At 48.5% G+C, this 16,353-nt stretch overlaps 1 protein-coding gene across 1 annotated transcript in view; it reads left to right on the top strand.

Moving 5' to 3' along the window:
* LAMC1 (laminin subunit gamma 1) overlaps window positions 1–12,894 on the top strand; it is a 66,759-nt gene extending 53,865 nt beyond the window's left edge. The window contains exons 14-28 of the mRNA XM_013372203.3: window positions 865–1,110; window positions 1,425–1,578; window positions 2,032–2,174; window positions 3,103–3,281; window positions 3,428–3,584; window positions 5,345–5,550; window positions 5,979–6,058; window positions 6,482–6,619; window positions 6,814–6,958; window positions 7,511–7,660; window positions 8,072–8,186; window positions 8,491–8,690; window positions 8,897–9,055; window positions 9,589–9,688; window positions 10,017–12,894. Coding sequence (XP_013227657.3) covers window positions 865–1,110; window positions 1,425–1,578; window positions 2,032–2,174; window positions 3,103–3,281; window positions 3,428–3,584; window positions 5,345–5,550; window positions 5,979–6,058; window positions 6,482–6,619; window positions 6,814–6,958; window positions 7,511–7,660; window positions 8,072–8,186; window positions 8,491–8,690; window positions 8,897–9,055; window positions 9,589–9,688; window positions 10,017–10,273 — 2,429 coding nt within the window. The 3' untranslated portion in view covers window positions 10,274–12,894. The remainder of the gene's footprint in view (window positions 1–864; window positions 1,111–1,424; window positions 1,579–2,031; window positions 2,175–3,102; window positions 3,282–3,427; window positions 3,585–5,344; window positions 5,551–5,978; window positions 6,059–6,481; window positions 6,620–6,813; window positions 6,959–7,510; window positions 7,661–8,071; window positions 8,187–8,490; window positions 8,691–8,896; window positions 9,056–9,588; window positions 9,689–10,016) is intronic.
* Window positions 12,895–16,353: the final 3,459 nt, after the last annotated feature.

Raw genomic sequence — 16,353 nt, forward strand, 5'->3', positions numbered from 1 at the left:
GACACATCTTTTTTTCTTAGTGATAGACCATGAAGTCCAAGTACGTACCTGAGTCATTAAGCAGAACCTTTTGTTCTGCCTGCAAACAGCAAGGAAGCCTTGGGATGATTGGCAGTCTTCGCGTTTTCCTACTGATTTTATGCTTGGCGTAGCAGAGTCCAAAGTCCAGAATATCTGTAAATGTTTGAAATGCTTAAAAAAGCCCCTGGCCAAGCACAGAGGCATCTCATGGCGGTTCCCATGGGTGCCACTGCTTTCTAAACCAAAGCGAAGTCCGAGGTTCCAGGCTCCCTGCAGCCGTCTGTATGAGTTTATCTTTACATGTAGCTGTGTGATCGCACCAGAGTTCCTCCTGTGTCCTGCCACCTTCTTGGGACGTGAGGGGAAAGGCGAGGGTAAAGAGGGTTTGTGTGTGCAAGAACTGCCTCAGAAATGGAGCTCGTAGCTGGATGGGGAGCTCGAATCCCCATCGAGTGTCGGGAACTGGATGCTTTGGTGGCTGCCTGCGGAGGTTTGGCGGATCTCACTGGCAGTGGGGCTTCCTGGAGCAGTGATGTCCCGTAGAACTTTATCTGCTTGGACTCCTAAATTAACAACAAATTACAACAAATAGCTTTAGCTTAAAGGGCTGGGAGGGAAAGAAGGAGCTGAAATAATTCAGAAGGCAAAGTTCAGGGAAAAAGCAGCTTAAATTAGAGGTGGGGAGGGTTTCGTGTGTGGTTTTGTGCACCTTTCTGGCCCCAGCAGAGGATGAAGAGGGCGGAAACTGGAGAGTTTGTTTCTCAGAAAGGGCTGTAAAGGGCGTTGGGGTGGGATGGCAAAGAGGGGCTTTCTGCTGCAGCACGCATGTTTGTCCCGTCCCAGGCAAGAGGTGTGAGCTGTGTGACGATGCCTATTTTGGGGACCCACTGGGTGAAAACGGTGCTGTGAGGCCTTGCCGCCTCTGCCAGTGCAACGACAACATCGATCCCAACGCTGTGGGAAACTGCGATCGCCAGACGGGCGAGTGCCTCAAGTGCATCTACAACACTGCCGGCTTCTACTGTGACCGCTGCAAAGATGGCTTCTTCGGGAACCCCCTGGCCCCCGACCCTGCCGACAAGTGCCGAGGTGAGAGCCGGTTCCTATCATATTTAAAAACAGCTTTGTCCCCAAGAACTGCCGTTTCCCGATGTGTTTTAAGACACACTGTCAGGCTGGCATTTGTGCCCATCAGCAGTGACACGTGGCTTTGTGCTGATTTGGTGGCTGCACCTTGCTAAAGTGCCTGTGTTTGTGGGTGCTTACTGCCATCGAAGCAAAAGCATTGTGTGAAGCTGCGTGTTTTGAATCCAGGTCCGTTTAGGGACTGGCTAGCAGAGTACCAACGCCACAAGCAACTTCTAACTTTCCGCGTGTTTCCCCACCCTTTTTTATTTTTGCAGCTTGCCGCTGCAATCCCTACGGCACTGTGAATCAGCAGACGAGTTGCAATCAAGTGACGGGGCAGTGTGAGTGCCTGTCTCACGTCACCGGGAGGGACTGCAGTGCCTGCGAGCCCGGCTTCTTCAACCTCCAGAGTGGACACGGCTGCGAGAGGTGACCGTCATCTTGGCTTGGGGCAAAGAGCTTGCTTTTGGGTGGTCTGTGCTTACTTTGTGCGGGAAGGTGACTTTTGTCACAAGTGACTAGTGTACCTCGGTGCTGCTATGGGTGGGGAAGAGCAGTGGTCAAAGAGCAGCTATGAAGGCTGCGCAAAAAGCCTGACTTATAAATAGATTTATAAATAGCTTTAAATTGGGGTTTTAAATAGAAAAGTGCCACGTGACTTGGTAGCAGGGACTCGTGCTGTCCTTTTTTTTCGTGCAGGCACCAAGTGACCTTGCACGGGTCAAAGTCTTGGCGCGTTGCCTCCTGCATCTATAAGGCTGGAAAAGTGACTTTTGGCAAATGAAGGCATTGAGCTGCGCTCGCTAGGGCTCCTTTGGAGAGGCCCTTTCCCCGTGCCCCACCTCTGTGTCCCCACCTGATGTTCGTCTGTCCCCCCACCAGGTGCAACTGCCACGCACTGGGCTCCACCAACGGCCAGTGCGACATCCAAACCGGGCAGTGCGAGTGCCAGCCTGGTGTCGCCGGCCAGCGTTGCGATAGATGCGAGGTCAACCACTTCGGCTTCAGCTCCGAGGGCTGCAAACGTAAGTCAGAGAGGCTGGTGCGAGGTGGATGGGAGGGACATTGCACCCCCAGCCTTGCCTTGGCGAGGGTCTTTCTCACCTCGCTCTTCATCACGGCAGACGTTGACACTTTTACGTCCACATCCTGCATGGTGAAACTTGATCCTTGTACAGTGGATTATCTCTTGTACAGTAGCTTATCACAATTTTTAAAATTAATTTTAATGTAATTTAATTAATAATTTTTATTTTTATTAATTAAGAGATTACTAGCTACCTACTTCTGTTTTGTGTAAATCATAGAATCATTTTGTTTGGAAAAGACCTCTAAGATCATCGAGTCCAACTGCTAACCTAACACTGTCAAATCCACCACTGACCCATGTCCCTAAGAACCTCATCCAGCTGGTCTGGATCCCTCTGTAGAGTCTTGTACCTTCAGGCAGATCAACACTCCCACCCAGCTTTGTGTCACCTCCAAACTTATTTGCTCCAACTCTTGTCCTGCAACAGTCCTGTTTCCTGCCGTGGAATTTCTGCACAGCTGCTGTGCAAACAGCCTGAATATAGATTCTGTCTTGAAGTGCAACGGATCCTGTAAACATGATTGAAAAACAGGATGATACGAACATTCATCCTCAATATCCCTGCCTGTAAAGAGCAGGAAAAATTAACTGCAGTTGGTTACAATGAAATAGGGTAGAAAATTATAGTGCTTTGTGGGAGAGGCAATAATAACACTGTGAACACACGCAAGAGTGTTGTGTCCAGCTGGACAGTGCCCCACTGTGCACAGATCCACCCCAATGGGGACCGGGACTCCAGCCCTGCATTTGTGCCCCGTTGCCCTTGCGGAGTATTTAAGGTATTTAGGATATGCTCTCACCCTGTGGGTTTTGGGGTATTTCTGCCTCTCCTTCGGTCTGACTGAGGTTTAACTCCCCCGCAGCCTGCGACTGTGATCCCGAGGGCTCGCGCTCCCTGCAGTGCCAGGAGAACGGCCGCTGTGAGTGCAAGGAAGGCTTCGTGGGCAGCCGCTGCGACCAGTGTGAGGAGAACTATTTCTACAACCGCTCCTGGCCGGGCTGCCAAGAGTGTCCAGCCTGTTACAGATTAGTGAAAGATAAGGTAAGGCCGCAAACGCCGCTGTTGGTTCTGCCGGAGGCGGCGGCACGTGCCAGCTCGTGCAGCAGCTTTTCCACCCATGGGTGAAAACTGAGAGGCTGAAGGTGCTTCGCCCGGCGTCACAGCTGTGCTCTGTCCCTCTCGCGTAGGTGGCGGAGCAACGGGAGAGGTTGCAGGAGCTGGAAAATCTTATAGCAAATCTTGGTACGGGAGAAGAAACTGTAACTGATGAAGCTTTTGAAGAGAGGCTGAAGCAAGCGGAAAGAGATGTTACGGAGCTGCTCCGGGAAGCGCAAAACAGCAAAGGTAAGTTGACCTCATCAGCCATGGACCGATGTGCAGTGTGATCTTTGCTTGATGTTCCATTTCCGTTAGGATGGAGAGTGTTTTATTTCAATCCCGTGCTGAGCATCAGGACAGACAGCTGTTTCAGATAACACTGCGCACAGTCTCAGCGCTGTCCCAACAACGGTGTTTGCACTTTTATCCCTGCTCTTCTCCCAGTGCTCTCTGTTCTCCATGTGAAGTAAAGATCTGCCTCCAGCACTGTACCGATGCAAGCGTTACCCTCTTCTCCAGATGCAAAGGAGGTTTTTACTTACTTTTTAAACAAATAGAAGACTTTCCAATATACTTATTTATTATTCTTATAAATTTGCTCAGATGTCTTGGGATAAAGAACTTCAACAATCAGAATGAAGGCTTCAAAATCCTGCTGGCAAGCTTAATTATCTCACCATGAAGTGTATAACATTCTGGAAAGCACTGTTGTGGTGGCCTGGAGCTATTTTTCCTGTTCCGCTTCAAAGTTAGATTCTTGTACTGTCACCTCTACCATAGGATGTCTGTGAGCAGGATATTAAGCAGCGTGACAGTGGTTTGTCCTGAGGGTCTTTTTGGTGTATAAGCTGGCATGTGTTTTGAAGAAGACCCTTGACTTTGCAGTTAAAGATTTTTCCCCTGGGATTTGAAACCGCTTTGGAAATATGCCTCCTTTCTGTGATGCTGGAAAAAGCTGATGCATGTCTAATGCTTTTGCTTGGGAAGATTCCTGCTGGTAGGAAGCTTTTCTCAGTTTTAGCTGGCATAGCTATATGCTGCCTGCTTGGTATCTGTGCCTAGGTAGTAGTCCTGCACAGGAGGGTGGGATTGGAGCAAGATGAGGGAGTAGATTGGATATTTCAGTGTTAATTTTCATCTCTCTTTCCACATCTTGCAAGATAAATGCAGAAACTACCCTTGCAAGAATATGTGCACACCCGTAGCACTTGTTTGTGGTTTTCTACTTCATAAGTAGTTTGTAGTATCTTTTTGAAACATGTCAAACATTCACATTCAATACATAGGATGTGCTGCAAGTTTGAGGCAGTCTATTTAGGAAGAGTCTAAATTTTGAAAGCCTGTGAGCTTTTGCTTTTATTTCACTCCTTAATAATGCTCTCACCTTTTCAAAAGTCGTTCCTTCTGGTCATGAGGCACATGTCTGTACCTGAAAGCTCCATTATTAAGACAGCGTTGTGGGGAGTGACCTGGTGATTAAGAGTTTGGGGAAGCTGGGGGCCTCATGACTAGAGAACCAATGCTGGGTCCTCTCTTCTGCCAACTTATGTCCTTGCCGTCCGGCTTGGGAGTCACCACCATTGCCCAAAGCTGGGAGGATAACACGCGGCCTATTAGTCCGTCTCTGCTTGCCTTCTAGGAGCTAAACTAAAGAGAATGTGCAAAGCAGATATTTCATGCCTCTTGAGAAACGGCTCTGTCTTCTTTTTGAGTCAATGATAGAGGTGAAACATGATTCTGAACACAAAATTCCCCATCGGAGCTGGTTCCAACACCCAGCAGGACTGTCTTATTAGTAGTTAATGACTTTTCATGTCTCGTATTTGATGCACATTCTGATGATGACTTTGATCTCGAGCTGACCGATTTATGAAATGGCTTTGCCGGTCCCTTTTCAATAGAGGATTAACCCACCAACGTGTTGCCTGCAGCGGGAAGCTGCTGCTCTGACTTTTCCTCCTGCCATAATTAATTCAACTTCCTTTCTTTTGTGTCGTGCATTTCAGATGTAGATCAGGGCCTCATGGATCGTCTCAAAGATATCAACAGCACCCTCGTGAGTCAGCTCAACAGGCTGAGGAACATCCAGGGCACGGTGCGGGAGACGGAGAACCTGGCGGAGCAAGCCCGGGTGAGGGTGGAGGACACGGAGGACCTGATCAGCTTGGCTTCCAATCTGCTTGAGAAGGCAAAGCTGGCAGCTGAGAATGTGGTGAGTGTGCTGCTCAGGTCCCATGCAGCAAGGAGAGGAGAGGGCCTTGCCTTTCTCTGCCCTCTGGGTGTGTTTCTTTGCTTGTTCTATTGCTCTCACAGCAAACTTGCTATGGAAGTATCTTCTCCCCTACCGAAGATCATGGAAAATAAGTAAAGGAAGATCACCGATGTCTGTCATAGATTGAATCATAGCCCCCGCTGAAAGAAATCAACTGTAAAAACCCCTAATTAAATATCAGTGCCTTTGTTTTTGAGGGATAACCGGTGGTGGAAACTGCATGGGCTTAAGAAAAAAATACAGAGAAGTCAGGAGTAGGTTAGAAGCATCTCTAAGTCTTTAGATCATGACAATAAATATTTAAAGCGAAGGTGAATAAAAGATGAAAGAAGAGCCTTAAGATTACTTTTTTCTTTCTCTTTTTCCAGTCCATTACACCTCCGGAGTCAAGCGGGGACCCGAACAACATGACTCTATTGGCAGAAGAGGCGCGTAAGCTGGCTGAAAGGTAGGCTGCGGCAAGACACGCTCCTCACAGCCCACTTCAGGGCCCTGCTCTTCCCAACAGCGGGGAAGCAAAGTTTAATTTGCTTGGTACGAAACGCCGAGTACTCTTGGTACTCTTTGCTGAGTAAGAGGCTGGTGCTGTGGGTGCACGCCTGTGTATCGCTGAGGGCAAACACCAGACATGCAAATGCAGGATGTGTGTAACCGTAGCGGTGCCTTCCAGCTGGTCCCTGGGCACTACTGGAGTTGGTCTCAAACAGCATCCTCTGTCGCAAATGTTTTAGCATCTTCCATTTGCAAATCTGGGTGAGGGAAAAGAAAGACAGAATAAAACCTGGAAGAGAGAATAAAATCAGGAATTGAGGCTAGAAACCACTGACCGATAATTCTAACATCATTGTTTTTCTTCTGTCATCTTGTCCAGACACAAAAAAGAAGCCGATGAGATAGTTCGCGTAGCCAAGGCAGCAAACGATACTTCCACAGAAGCGTATCAGCTGCTGCTGAAGACCCTGGCTGGAGAAAACCAAACTGCACAGGACATTGATGAGCTCAACCAGAAGTGAGTCAGTAACAGGAAATCGGTTTTATTTCCTGGCTTTAGAGCGATGCTTGAAGCTACAATGCCTTCTGTGGCGTCGTGTGTTTTGGGTTTTATGGGAGTTGTCTTTCAGTTTCTTAGCCTGTCTACTCTCTTAGTAAGTTCAGTTCTACAGAAAAAAATCGTAGTGTAACTGGATCCCTGGGGTTTTTTAGGTATCATCAAGCAAGGAACATTTCTCGAGACCTGGAGAAACAGGCCAACAAGGTGCTTGCCGAGGCAGAGGAAGCTGGAAACAAAGCCCTGCAGATCTACGCTAACCTCACCAGTCTGCCCACCCTGGATTCTGCAGGGCTAGAGGTGCGTGTGGGAAGTGTTTTCTAAAGATCAATGAGGACAAGCATTATATAAGTTTGTTAGGTGGTTGACATACCTTGTGTTTGCTCTGATAAGGTTTCTCTGCATGAGAATGGTCTGTGAAGTTTTGTGCATCTAGTCATCATCCGGATTTGTGCATTTTAGCTTTGTGCAGGTTTACGTGTGTGAACCCCACCTCCCCCAGTGCCTGAGGGGTGAAAAAACTCTGTGAAATGTTTGCCAAACATCTCAGAGAACAGAGAAGTGCAGAAATTTCAGCTCCCTCTGAAGTCTGCAGAACTGCTCCCTCTCCTGTGCTCGCTGTAGTGCAGTAGATTTTCTTGCACCTGAAACTGTTTGCAACCTCTGTCCTTCATTGCACTGAACCTCGTGGTATTCAGAGGTTTAAAGGCAAAGTTACAACTCTAGTTGTAAAAGATAGGAGCCCATCGTATCTTCGACCTCTTTGGTGGTTAGAAACTCTGTGTTTTCACACCTGTTCGGAAATTCTCTAACGTTCACGAATCTCCAATTTCTACCAATTTTCACCTGCAGAATGAAGCAAACAAGATCAAGAAGGAAGCAGAAGAGTTGGATCAGCTGATTGCCAGGAAGCTGAAAGATTATGAGGACTTGAGGGAAGACATGAAAGGAAAGGAGCTAGAAGTAAAGAACCTCTTGGAGAAAGGGAAGACGGAGCAGCAGGTCAGTTCTGTTCTGTGCAGACTTTTGTTCCTAAAAAAACCAAAAGGAAAACAAGTGATTGGCCAGATGTGAAAGATTTGGTCTTATTCACTCTTATTGTGGTGCTGCTTGTTACTTGCAAGAATCCTGAAGAACAGTCCCAGAAAGATGACACAAAAAGCTAGTAAAAGCAATGGCATTGATGCTCTACGAGAGAACAGGGGATGTTGGCCAGGTGCGGTGTCATCTTTGTGTTCAGAACAGTATTCCAGAAGTACCTAAATTCACCTTGTTTCAGAGGAAGCATTGCCACTTGGGGTTGAACGCTGTTCTGTCTGGTGTTGGCGGTTTGGGCGGAGTGATGCTGTTTCATACACCTAGATGGTTGTTGTTCAAGAGGTGAGAATGTGTTGATGTGTTGTGTCTCCTTAGACTGCAGACCAGCTCTTGGCTCGAGCGGATGCAGCGAAAGCCCTGGCTGAAGAGGCTGCTCGGAAGGGCAACGGGACACTCCAGGAGGCCAACACCATTCTCAGCAACCTGAAAGGTAAAAGGGAAGCACTTGCTGTGAGTCATATATGTCACACATAATTCCTGTGTGACAAGCCAAGTGGCAGTAAGGTAAAGAAAAAAAAAATGAAATGTTTTCAGTGACTAGAATCTCCTTTTTGTTGAAGTCATTTAGCATCAGAAGATGTGGAATAGGGAGAGCTGCAACCACACACCCTCCCAAACCCGTTTGCTCTTTGTCCCTTTGATGTGAAGGTGGCAAAGCCTGGGCAGCTTGGTCAAAGAAGCATCCTAAGGCTCTTCTGGAGCAAGGGATAACAATCTGTTTTGCTCTTTCTTAGACTTCGATAAGCGGGTGAATGATAACAAGACCGCAGCGGAGGAGGCGCTGAAGAAGATCCCTGCCATCACCCAGACCATTGGCGAAGCCATCAATAAGACGCGCCAGGCAGAACTGGCGCTTGGCAATGCTGCTGCCGATGCCCGCGAAGCCAAGGCTAAAGCTGATCACGCCGAGAATATTGCCGGTTCTGTTCAGAAGGTGAGTCCTTTGCGGTTCTGAAGCCAACACTCCCCCTGAAATATTGGTGTGTAACCACGTAAACTCCTCTGTTTCAGTATTTCCTGGGGAGCCTTTTGTGTTTTCTGCTGTGTTCCCCACCAGGAAATGCAAATCATGGCCTGATAGGAAATCGCTGCCCATACCTTCACCACCTTTTTCCATCCCGTTCCCCTTGCTGGCTGTAGGGTGCTGCTGACACCAAAGCCGAAGCTGATAAGACATTCGCTGACGTGACGGGACTGGCCAGAGAAGTGGACGATATGATGAAGAAACTACAGGATGCCGAAAAAGAGCTGAAGCAGAAGCAGGATGACGCTGAGCAGGACATGATGATGGCGGGAATGGTAAGTGATGCTGGCAGGTGGCAGCGGTGGCAAGAAGCTGCCTTGTCCCTGCTGTCCTGCCCATGCCAGCTGTTCTCCTGCTGTCCTGTTGCAAAGACAGCGCTGGGTCCAAACAGCATTCAATCTCTTCCATGTTTTAAGTGGGATTGAAAACTGGAGGCGAGCAAAGGAGCTCTTCTGGTGGCATTAGCATAGGTTCCCTGCTGGAATTTGAGAGTGTTCTTAGTGCAATGCTTCTCTTTTATTGTAACTGAAACCAAACTGTAGCCCTATTGACTCTGTTCTGACCTTCCCTGCAAAATCCTGCTCAGTTGTCAGTGCTGCCCATCCTGGAATAATCAGAAAACTGATTATTTGAAGGTGGTTGTTCTTTGCAGGCGCTATGATAAAAATCTCAGTGCAGGGCTGTTATCCTGGAGAGAGGAGCCAGGCACAAGTGTGGCTAAATGCTTGGGCAGACCTTTGCAAAGGAGAGGCAGCGGCTTTGTAATCCCTACAGCTCTTTTTGTACCCTCATATTTTAAACTCTGCAGGCCTCGCAGGCTGCCCAGGAGGCAGAAGACAACGCAAGAAAAGCAAAGAACTCCGTGAACAGCTTGCTCGCTGTCATTAACGAACTGCTGGATCAATTAGGTAAGGCTGTCATTAATGTGCCTTATGCCTTTTGGGTGTTTCCCCACTGCCCGCTTCACATGGGTCCACTCGCTTCTAGAAATGCGGTCTGTGTGTTTCCAGCGAGGGTTTTCGGTTTTGCAATGGTTGGCACCATTTTTCTGCAAGATGAGGAGTGTTGCGGGGACAGTGAAGGTGTGACCCATTTGGTCGCTCCTGTTTTAAACACTGTTTGTAATGCGGAGGTATCCCGATGGAGGTCTGGGTGTGGGCTCAGCTGTGTAACCGCCCAAAACCAGCGTGTCGAAGGCCTTTAAATGGTTTTCGCTGTTTGCTTCTGGCTTTTCAGGGCAACTGGAGACCGTGGACTTGAACAAACTGAATGAGATTGAGGGTACCCTGAACAGCGCCAAAGACCAGATGAAAGATAGCGACCTGGACCAGAAAGTCTCTTTCCTTGAGAGAGAAGCCAGAAAGCAAGATGATGCCATACAGGCCTACAACAGGGACATCGAAGAGATCCTGAGGGACATTAGCAACCTGGAGGACATCAAGAAGACCTTGCCATCTGGCTGTTTTAACACCCCGTCCATTGAGAAACCCTAAGGGTGCGCTGGGGGTAGGGGGTGCTCCCCTGGCGAGCGCTGGTTTGGCGATGGAGTGCCTTAACACACAGTGACCTTCTGCAGATCCCCGACTCCACTGTTTTCTTTTCAAATCAGGATAAGTTGAAAGTTGTTTTTTTAAGAGAAGCAAATTAAATATCCGTCTTTGGGCATCAAAGGGGTTTTTTTATATAAATTGTCTTCCCGAGCACTCCGCCTTTGCCCCTTTCTCAGACACAGTTTCCCTTTGATTAGCGCAAGGATGAGAGATGCTCTGGACTCTTTATACTGTGGTTCGGAAATAAGCATGTCAGCTGCATACAGCAAGGCAAAACTAACCCAACTTTCCCTCCTCTTTTCTCCCCTTGACTATAAAATCCTCGGTCCTGGAGCTTTCTGTCCCTATGAAGGAAGGGGATGGCTACCAAAGTGTTACTGTAACGGCCAGTATAGCTGCACTCATTCACGTCCTTCTTCCCAGCTTATAACTCTGTGAATTTATATATATATATTTTTAATCGTTAACTAGTGGCCAATCGACAGCATTGGTAGCCTTTGACAAAAACAGCCGAAGCCTCTTTCTGAAATGCTTTCTGTGATGATGCATCGCTCTGAGAAAAAAACCACAACCTCTGAGAGGAGCTCTGTGGGAAGATGGGATGCCGGTGGAGCAGTGGGGCTTTACTGCTGGAGTGGCAGGTCTTGCCAGCCCCACTCCTGGTCTGGAGGAGTTTTGGGTCTGGTCTGTAAGCAGCTGGGTAGTCCAGGCTGGAAAGTGTGGAATCAGTGAGCTGCGTTCCCATCTGTAGCTGTTGCTATTGAATTGCCAGAGGTTTTTTTTGTTTTTTTTTTTTTTATTTTAGGCTACAAATGTCTGATTGACAGATTAGCTTGTTCAAAGAGGAAATGTCTTGCTGAAGAGGAGAGCTGCCATCCCGAGAGCTCTGACAACCTTCGGGTGAGGAGGAAGAGGACGAGCAGGTGGAAGTGAAAAGCTCTTTCTACCCATCTCCTTCCCGGAGGAGGACAGGGACATTTTTCTATCTCCTGGCATTGTTCTTATCTTTTGCCTGTTTTTAACCCAGCAGAAAGAGCTGGAGTTTACCCCTGCCCTTGTTTCTTTTTGCCTACCCTAAAGCCATGGCAGCAGAGGGACCTCAGGCCGGGCTGGGGTGGCAGTTCTGTGTTTCACACCACTCGTGCCGCCTCCCCGGCAGGTCCCCTCCCCAGTAGTGCCTCCCGGCTGCTTACTGGTGCTGGCTGGGAGCACTGGGGAGCCCCTCGCCTCCCCTCCGGCCCCTCTCTGAGACAAGAGCATCCTCCGCGGCTTCCTCCTTGCCTCCAGCCTGGCACCCTCCTCCCCTCCCTCAAGATCCAGTATATATCTATCCTTAAACACTATGCAACTTTGTACGTTTGCGTAGCGGGGAAGAAATTATTATCTGACACACACTGGTGCTATTAATTATTTCAAATTTATATTTTTTGTGTGTGAATGTGATTTTTTTTCTTTTTTTTCTTTTTTTTTTTTTTTCTTTTTTTATCATGATTATAGTGTGAGGAAGTCTCTTGTGTGTGCGTATGTGTGTGTAAATATACTCAGCCATATTTCCAGAGCGGCGCAGCCTGGCCTCCTCTATGTGCTCTCCCCTGTAGCCATCGGGGTGCGTGCACCATATATCGCTTCTCTCCATGTTATTCCCTTAGAGCTCAGCATTTCTCCTCACTTTTCTCCCCTCTCTACATCCCCAGCATCAGCAATAACCTCTCTGCCCGTTGGGCGGGTGCTCTCCAGCCCCCCTTCAAAGCCAGGTCGTGTCCCTTGTCCCTGGGATGTTGTGCCAGGAGGGGCGCAGGGGCTATGGCTTTGCAGTTGGGATTTGAAGAGCCGGAGTGCTGTCAGGACACCAAACCCGACGTTGAGGCTTTGGGGACGACTCGGTGTCCCCGTGCGAGGCAGGAGGCTGGGTGCGCCCTCAGGCCTGGGGGTGCTGCCAGCAGACCCCGCATCACTCTTGCACCCCTTCTCTTAGAGATTCTGGGATTTCCCTCTGCCTAAAAACCTCCCTGGTACATGGAGGAGAGTTTCCCCGTGCTTGGGATGCCAAGGGGGGTGTCTGGGCCGGCTGCTCTGGTCAGATGGCTGGTTGTAACCGCGTCACCTCTGCCAAGGCTGTGAGAAGAGCAGACACGAAGATGTGCGCATGCCCTGGCTGACCTCAGGCCTTAAGGTTTCCTGCTTTCTTCTCTTTTTTTTTTTTTTTATTTCTTAAGCTGTTTTTAACAGAATTTTATTTTTAAATAAAAATCTTTATAAGCGATCTCTTAATCACTACTGCATTACAGCCATTATTCATTGTATAAGTCCAGTTATTTCTTTACGTAATGTGATGATGTGAGAGCTGCTGGTGGAGCGCTGGGTGTCACGGGCGACGCGTGACAGTCCCGTCATCACCTTATTCCTGACTGTGGCCCCCTCAGGACGTGCCTTCACTCCAGCTTTTTGCCTTAATCTGTGGTCTTGCTGTCTGGGGCGGTGAACAAAAATGCAACACTTGCAGTTTTTATGTATAAAACAGTATTTCTTATTTATAATAAAGTCTGAATATTTGTAACCCCTTATACCTCAGCATTCATTTGAGTATTGCTTTTTCCGGCGGGCGGGAATGCATCTCAGTTGTACAATTTGCCTCGTGCTTAATTAATCAGATGAGCTGGATCAGGGCAGGATAAAAGGGGAAAAGTAATTTGGAAAATTGTGGTGGGCTGCAGTGACTGTGGTTTCTCCCCGTGTCCGCTGCTCCATTGCCATGGCTACAATGAATTTTATGCCTCTGGTTTTTTGGCTTTAAAAAAATAAGATTATGTTGTTGGTGCTGGTGCTATTGGGGCTGAACTGTTTTCCTGGAAAGCCCGGGGGGTGTTTCTTTGTGACATGAGGGTAAATCCTTTCTGCTTTCGGCTGAGCACATGGAAAAGGATGGGAGTCCTGGGCAGAAGAAAACCCTAAATAAAGAAGATAAAATTTCTCTACAGGGAACCACCGCAAATCTGGGTACTCTGTGGTGTTCTGTGGGTCCAGCCTGCCTGAGCCTGGGATAAATTTTATTCCTGAATGAAGCAAGTTGTTAATGTCAGGACGGATTACTGTGGTAACAGCCTGGGCAGTTCTTACACCCATCTTACAGTTGCAGACTGGATTTTCCCAGCGGAGGAAAACGCACGTCTCATTAACTTGCATCAGAGCCTAATCCCTTCTCAATTGGTAAGTTCTTTTCATTATTTTTTGTATTTCAGTTTGCCTAGCTTCAGCTTTTTTGTTCTTCAGCTATAATTACTACTAAAGCATTTGTTGCCTAAATCACCTTTTATTCTTTATTTTTTTGGCCAACATTGCAGTTGAGCAAATCCCGGCCGGTAAAATCTGTTGGATGCCGCAGCTGGACTGTAAGCAGCAAGTTGAGGTGGTGGGATGGTGCTGGCTGTACAGGCTGTAGCTTGACGTGGAGCCTCTCACCATTTCGGGGCTAAAATACTCGGCAAGCGAGTCTGTGCCCTTTATGTTTAGGTCACACAGTGTCCTGTGGAGCCTGGGCAAAACCCCAAACTAAGGTATTAGGTATAGGTATCTGTAGATTTAGGCTGAGTTTTATACTACTGCATCTGGTGAAGGGGATGTACAGCTGTCACTGGGCTGGGGGTGTCCTGCACTCCCCATCTGCAGCTGTGACATCTTGGACCATATTCTGATTATTTAGTCGTTCTAGTGAGCTGCTGGGCCATATGTCCATCACGCCCCTATCCAGAGAAACATCAGAGATGCTGTGTAAAAAATCCCACTGAGGTCCCCAGTGTGGGGACACAGAGGGGATGGCGATGCTGCCTTCCCTCATCTCCATGTGTCTGCCTGTGTTGAGAAGCACCCATCTGGTGAAGGAGAGACCAAAGTCCCGGCTTTATCGTTGTGCTGCATGTTTGGCGACACCAGCGCAGCAGGATCCCCCGTTTTCCACACTCAGGACACCCCGGGGGCAGGGTAAAGGTCTGCGGGGCTGGAGGAGAAACTCCTCTGGCTCAAAGAGCTTGATGCTGAGTGGGAGGGACAGTAGGAAAACCAGAAAATAGCTCAAGATCAGCCTGTTCTCAACAAGCCCTGAAGGAGAAGGAGCTGCAGGAGGACATGGCCGCTCAGAAGGTCCCTTGCTGGGGGAGGCTCGGGGCTGAGCTGGGCCGCAAGGACACATACAACATCCCAGCATCGTTTATCTGTCGTGAGCCACCAAAATGGGTTTTCTCCCTCAGTTACAGCAATAAAACTATTGCTTCAGGGCTTTCACACCTCCATCGCTGCAACCACCAGCAAAATTCAGATTATTTTGTGGATCCGGACTGTCGCTGTGGTGGTCTCCCTGCTGTAGCAGCTTTCTTAGCCCTGTGATGAAGAATGAGCACAGGACATCTTCAGAAGGACATTCTTTACATTGCAGCTTAAAAAACCCAAGTCCTCAAAATGCTGGTTCATTGCAATGTCTGGCGAGTGCTGCTGTTCTTCACCCTTCCCATCGCTTATACTTCTACTCCCTCTAAAAGGTAAGATTTCTGTTAATCAGGTTTATATGATGAGACCTTTTCTAAGCAGTGTAGCGTCAGGTTGCAATGGGCAACGTTTGCTTGGCAGAGGGTGGTGGGCATCAGTCTGCTCAAGATTTGTTGAGTTTCGAAAATCATGGCCCCAGAACACATATTTTCAGGTAGCCTTACATGTGCGTTCCTGTGGTTTTCAGAGGTGATCTTGAAGGATGATGGAGGATGACAAGGTAAGAGTCATAAGCTCAGTAAACATGCAGAAATGACTAGAGGGAGCTGTGTCAGTGCCCTGTTTGCAGAAGCAGAGGAAGGGGTGGGGTGATAACGGTGAGACAGGAGAGACAACACGGAGGAGCCCGATGAGGGAAAAGCTTCCTGATGGTGGGAGCTGGGCTTCTAAGAGAGAAATCAGCCAAGGATTCAGGCTGGGCAAGATCCCAGGGACCCGCTGTGCTGGCCACGCTGCTGGAGGAGCCGAGTCCCTCAGCAGAGGGGTGGCAGCCGGTGAGGACACAGCAGAGATGTTCGGGGCAAATAATGTCCTTTAGAGCAGAAGGGATTAAGTGTGTTTCATTAGAGGAATAAGCAGACCCGTAAGAACTGCCAAATCAGTGTGAACACTCGGAGTGGCTTTGTCTTGTTTCTTAAAAAAAGAATAATAATGATTTTAAAAGTCGGATAAGACAACCTTGGGTGCCAAAAGCCAACAGGCCACCAGCACATTCATGAAGCTGGGTTCTTTGTCGTGAGCTAAATTAAGATCCAGGCTGTGAAATTAAAAGGAAACAGCCTGTTTATAAAAGGCAGTTGACTCAATTGGCGGTGGCAGGTAAGCTTGGCGAAGGGAGGTGCCAGGACGTGGTGACTTGGGGCTGTTTGCGCCCATGAGCTCACCAGGAGCCGCGGAGGAAAGCCCTCTGAGTCAGCTCCAGGTGCACCACTGTCTGGAAGCTGTTGAGCAGACTAAGAGGCTCAGATGAGGACCTAACCATTAATCACCGCGGGTCTGCCAACTCCAAAATGAACAGTGCCTCAGCACCTTTGTTTGGGTGGAGTTTCAGTCCCTAATGCAGAAGGTGATCTGGAAGGCAGCTTGTGTCTTATACTGGGGACAAATGTGTTAGGTGTCTTCGTTCCAACTGAAGGTGCTCACGGACCACTTATCCTGACGTATGCAGGACCATAAGGACCCCTGCCTCCACATTTCTGTCTTCCCCTGTGGAAACAGTCATGTCCTCCTCCCAAAGGTGAGGAGCAAGATGGAATTGGCCTTCAAGTCTTGTGTGGCTTGTTGCCTACGCTTGAGACCAAAATGCTCATGGACCTGGGGCTGTGGAGTTCCGTAAGTGTCTTCAGGCAAGCCTTCTCGCCTTGCTGTTTCTTTTCTTCATCCTCTTTTTGGCATAAATAGGATGAGAGGAAATGGCCTCAAGTTGTGCCAGGGGAGGTTGAGGTTGGATCTTGGGAACAATTTCTTCCTGGAAAGTGCTGTCG

Source organism: Columba livia, chromosome 8, assembly GCF_036013475.1.
Source record: "Columba livia isolate bColLiv1 breed racing homer chromosome 8, bColLiv1.pat.W.v2, whole genome shotgun sequence".
Taxonomy (NCBI): Eukaryota; Metazoa; Chordata; class Aves; order Columbiformes; family Columbidae; genus Columba; species Columba livia.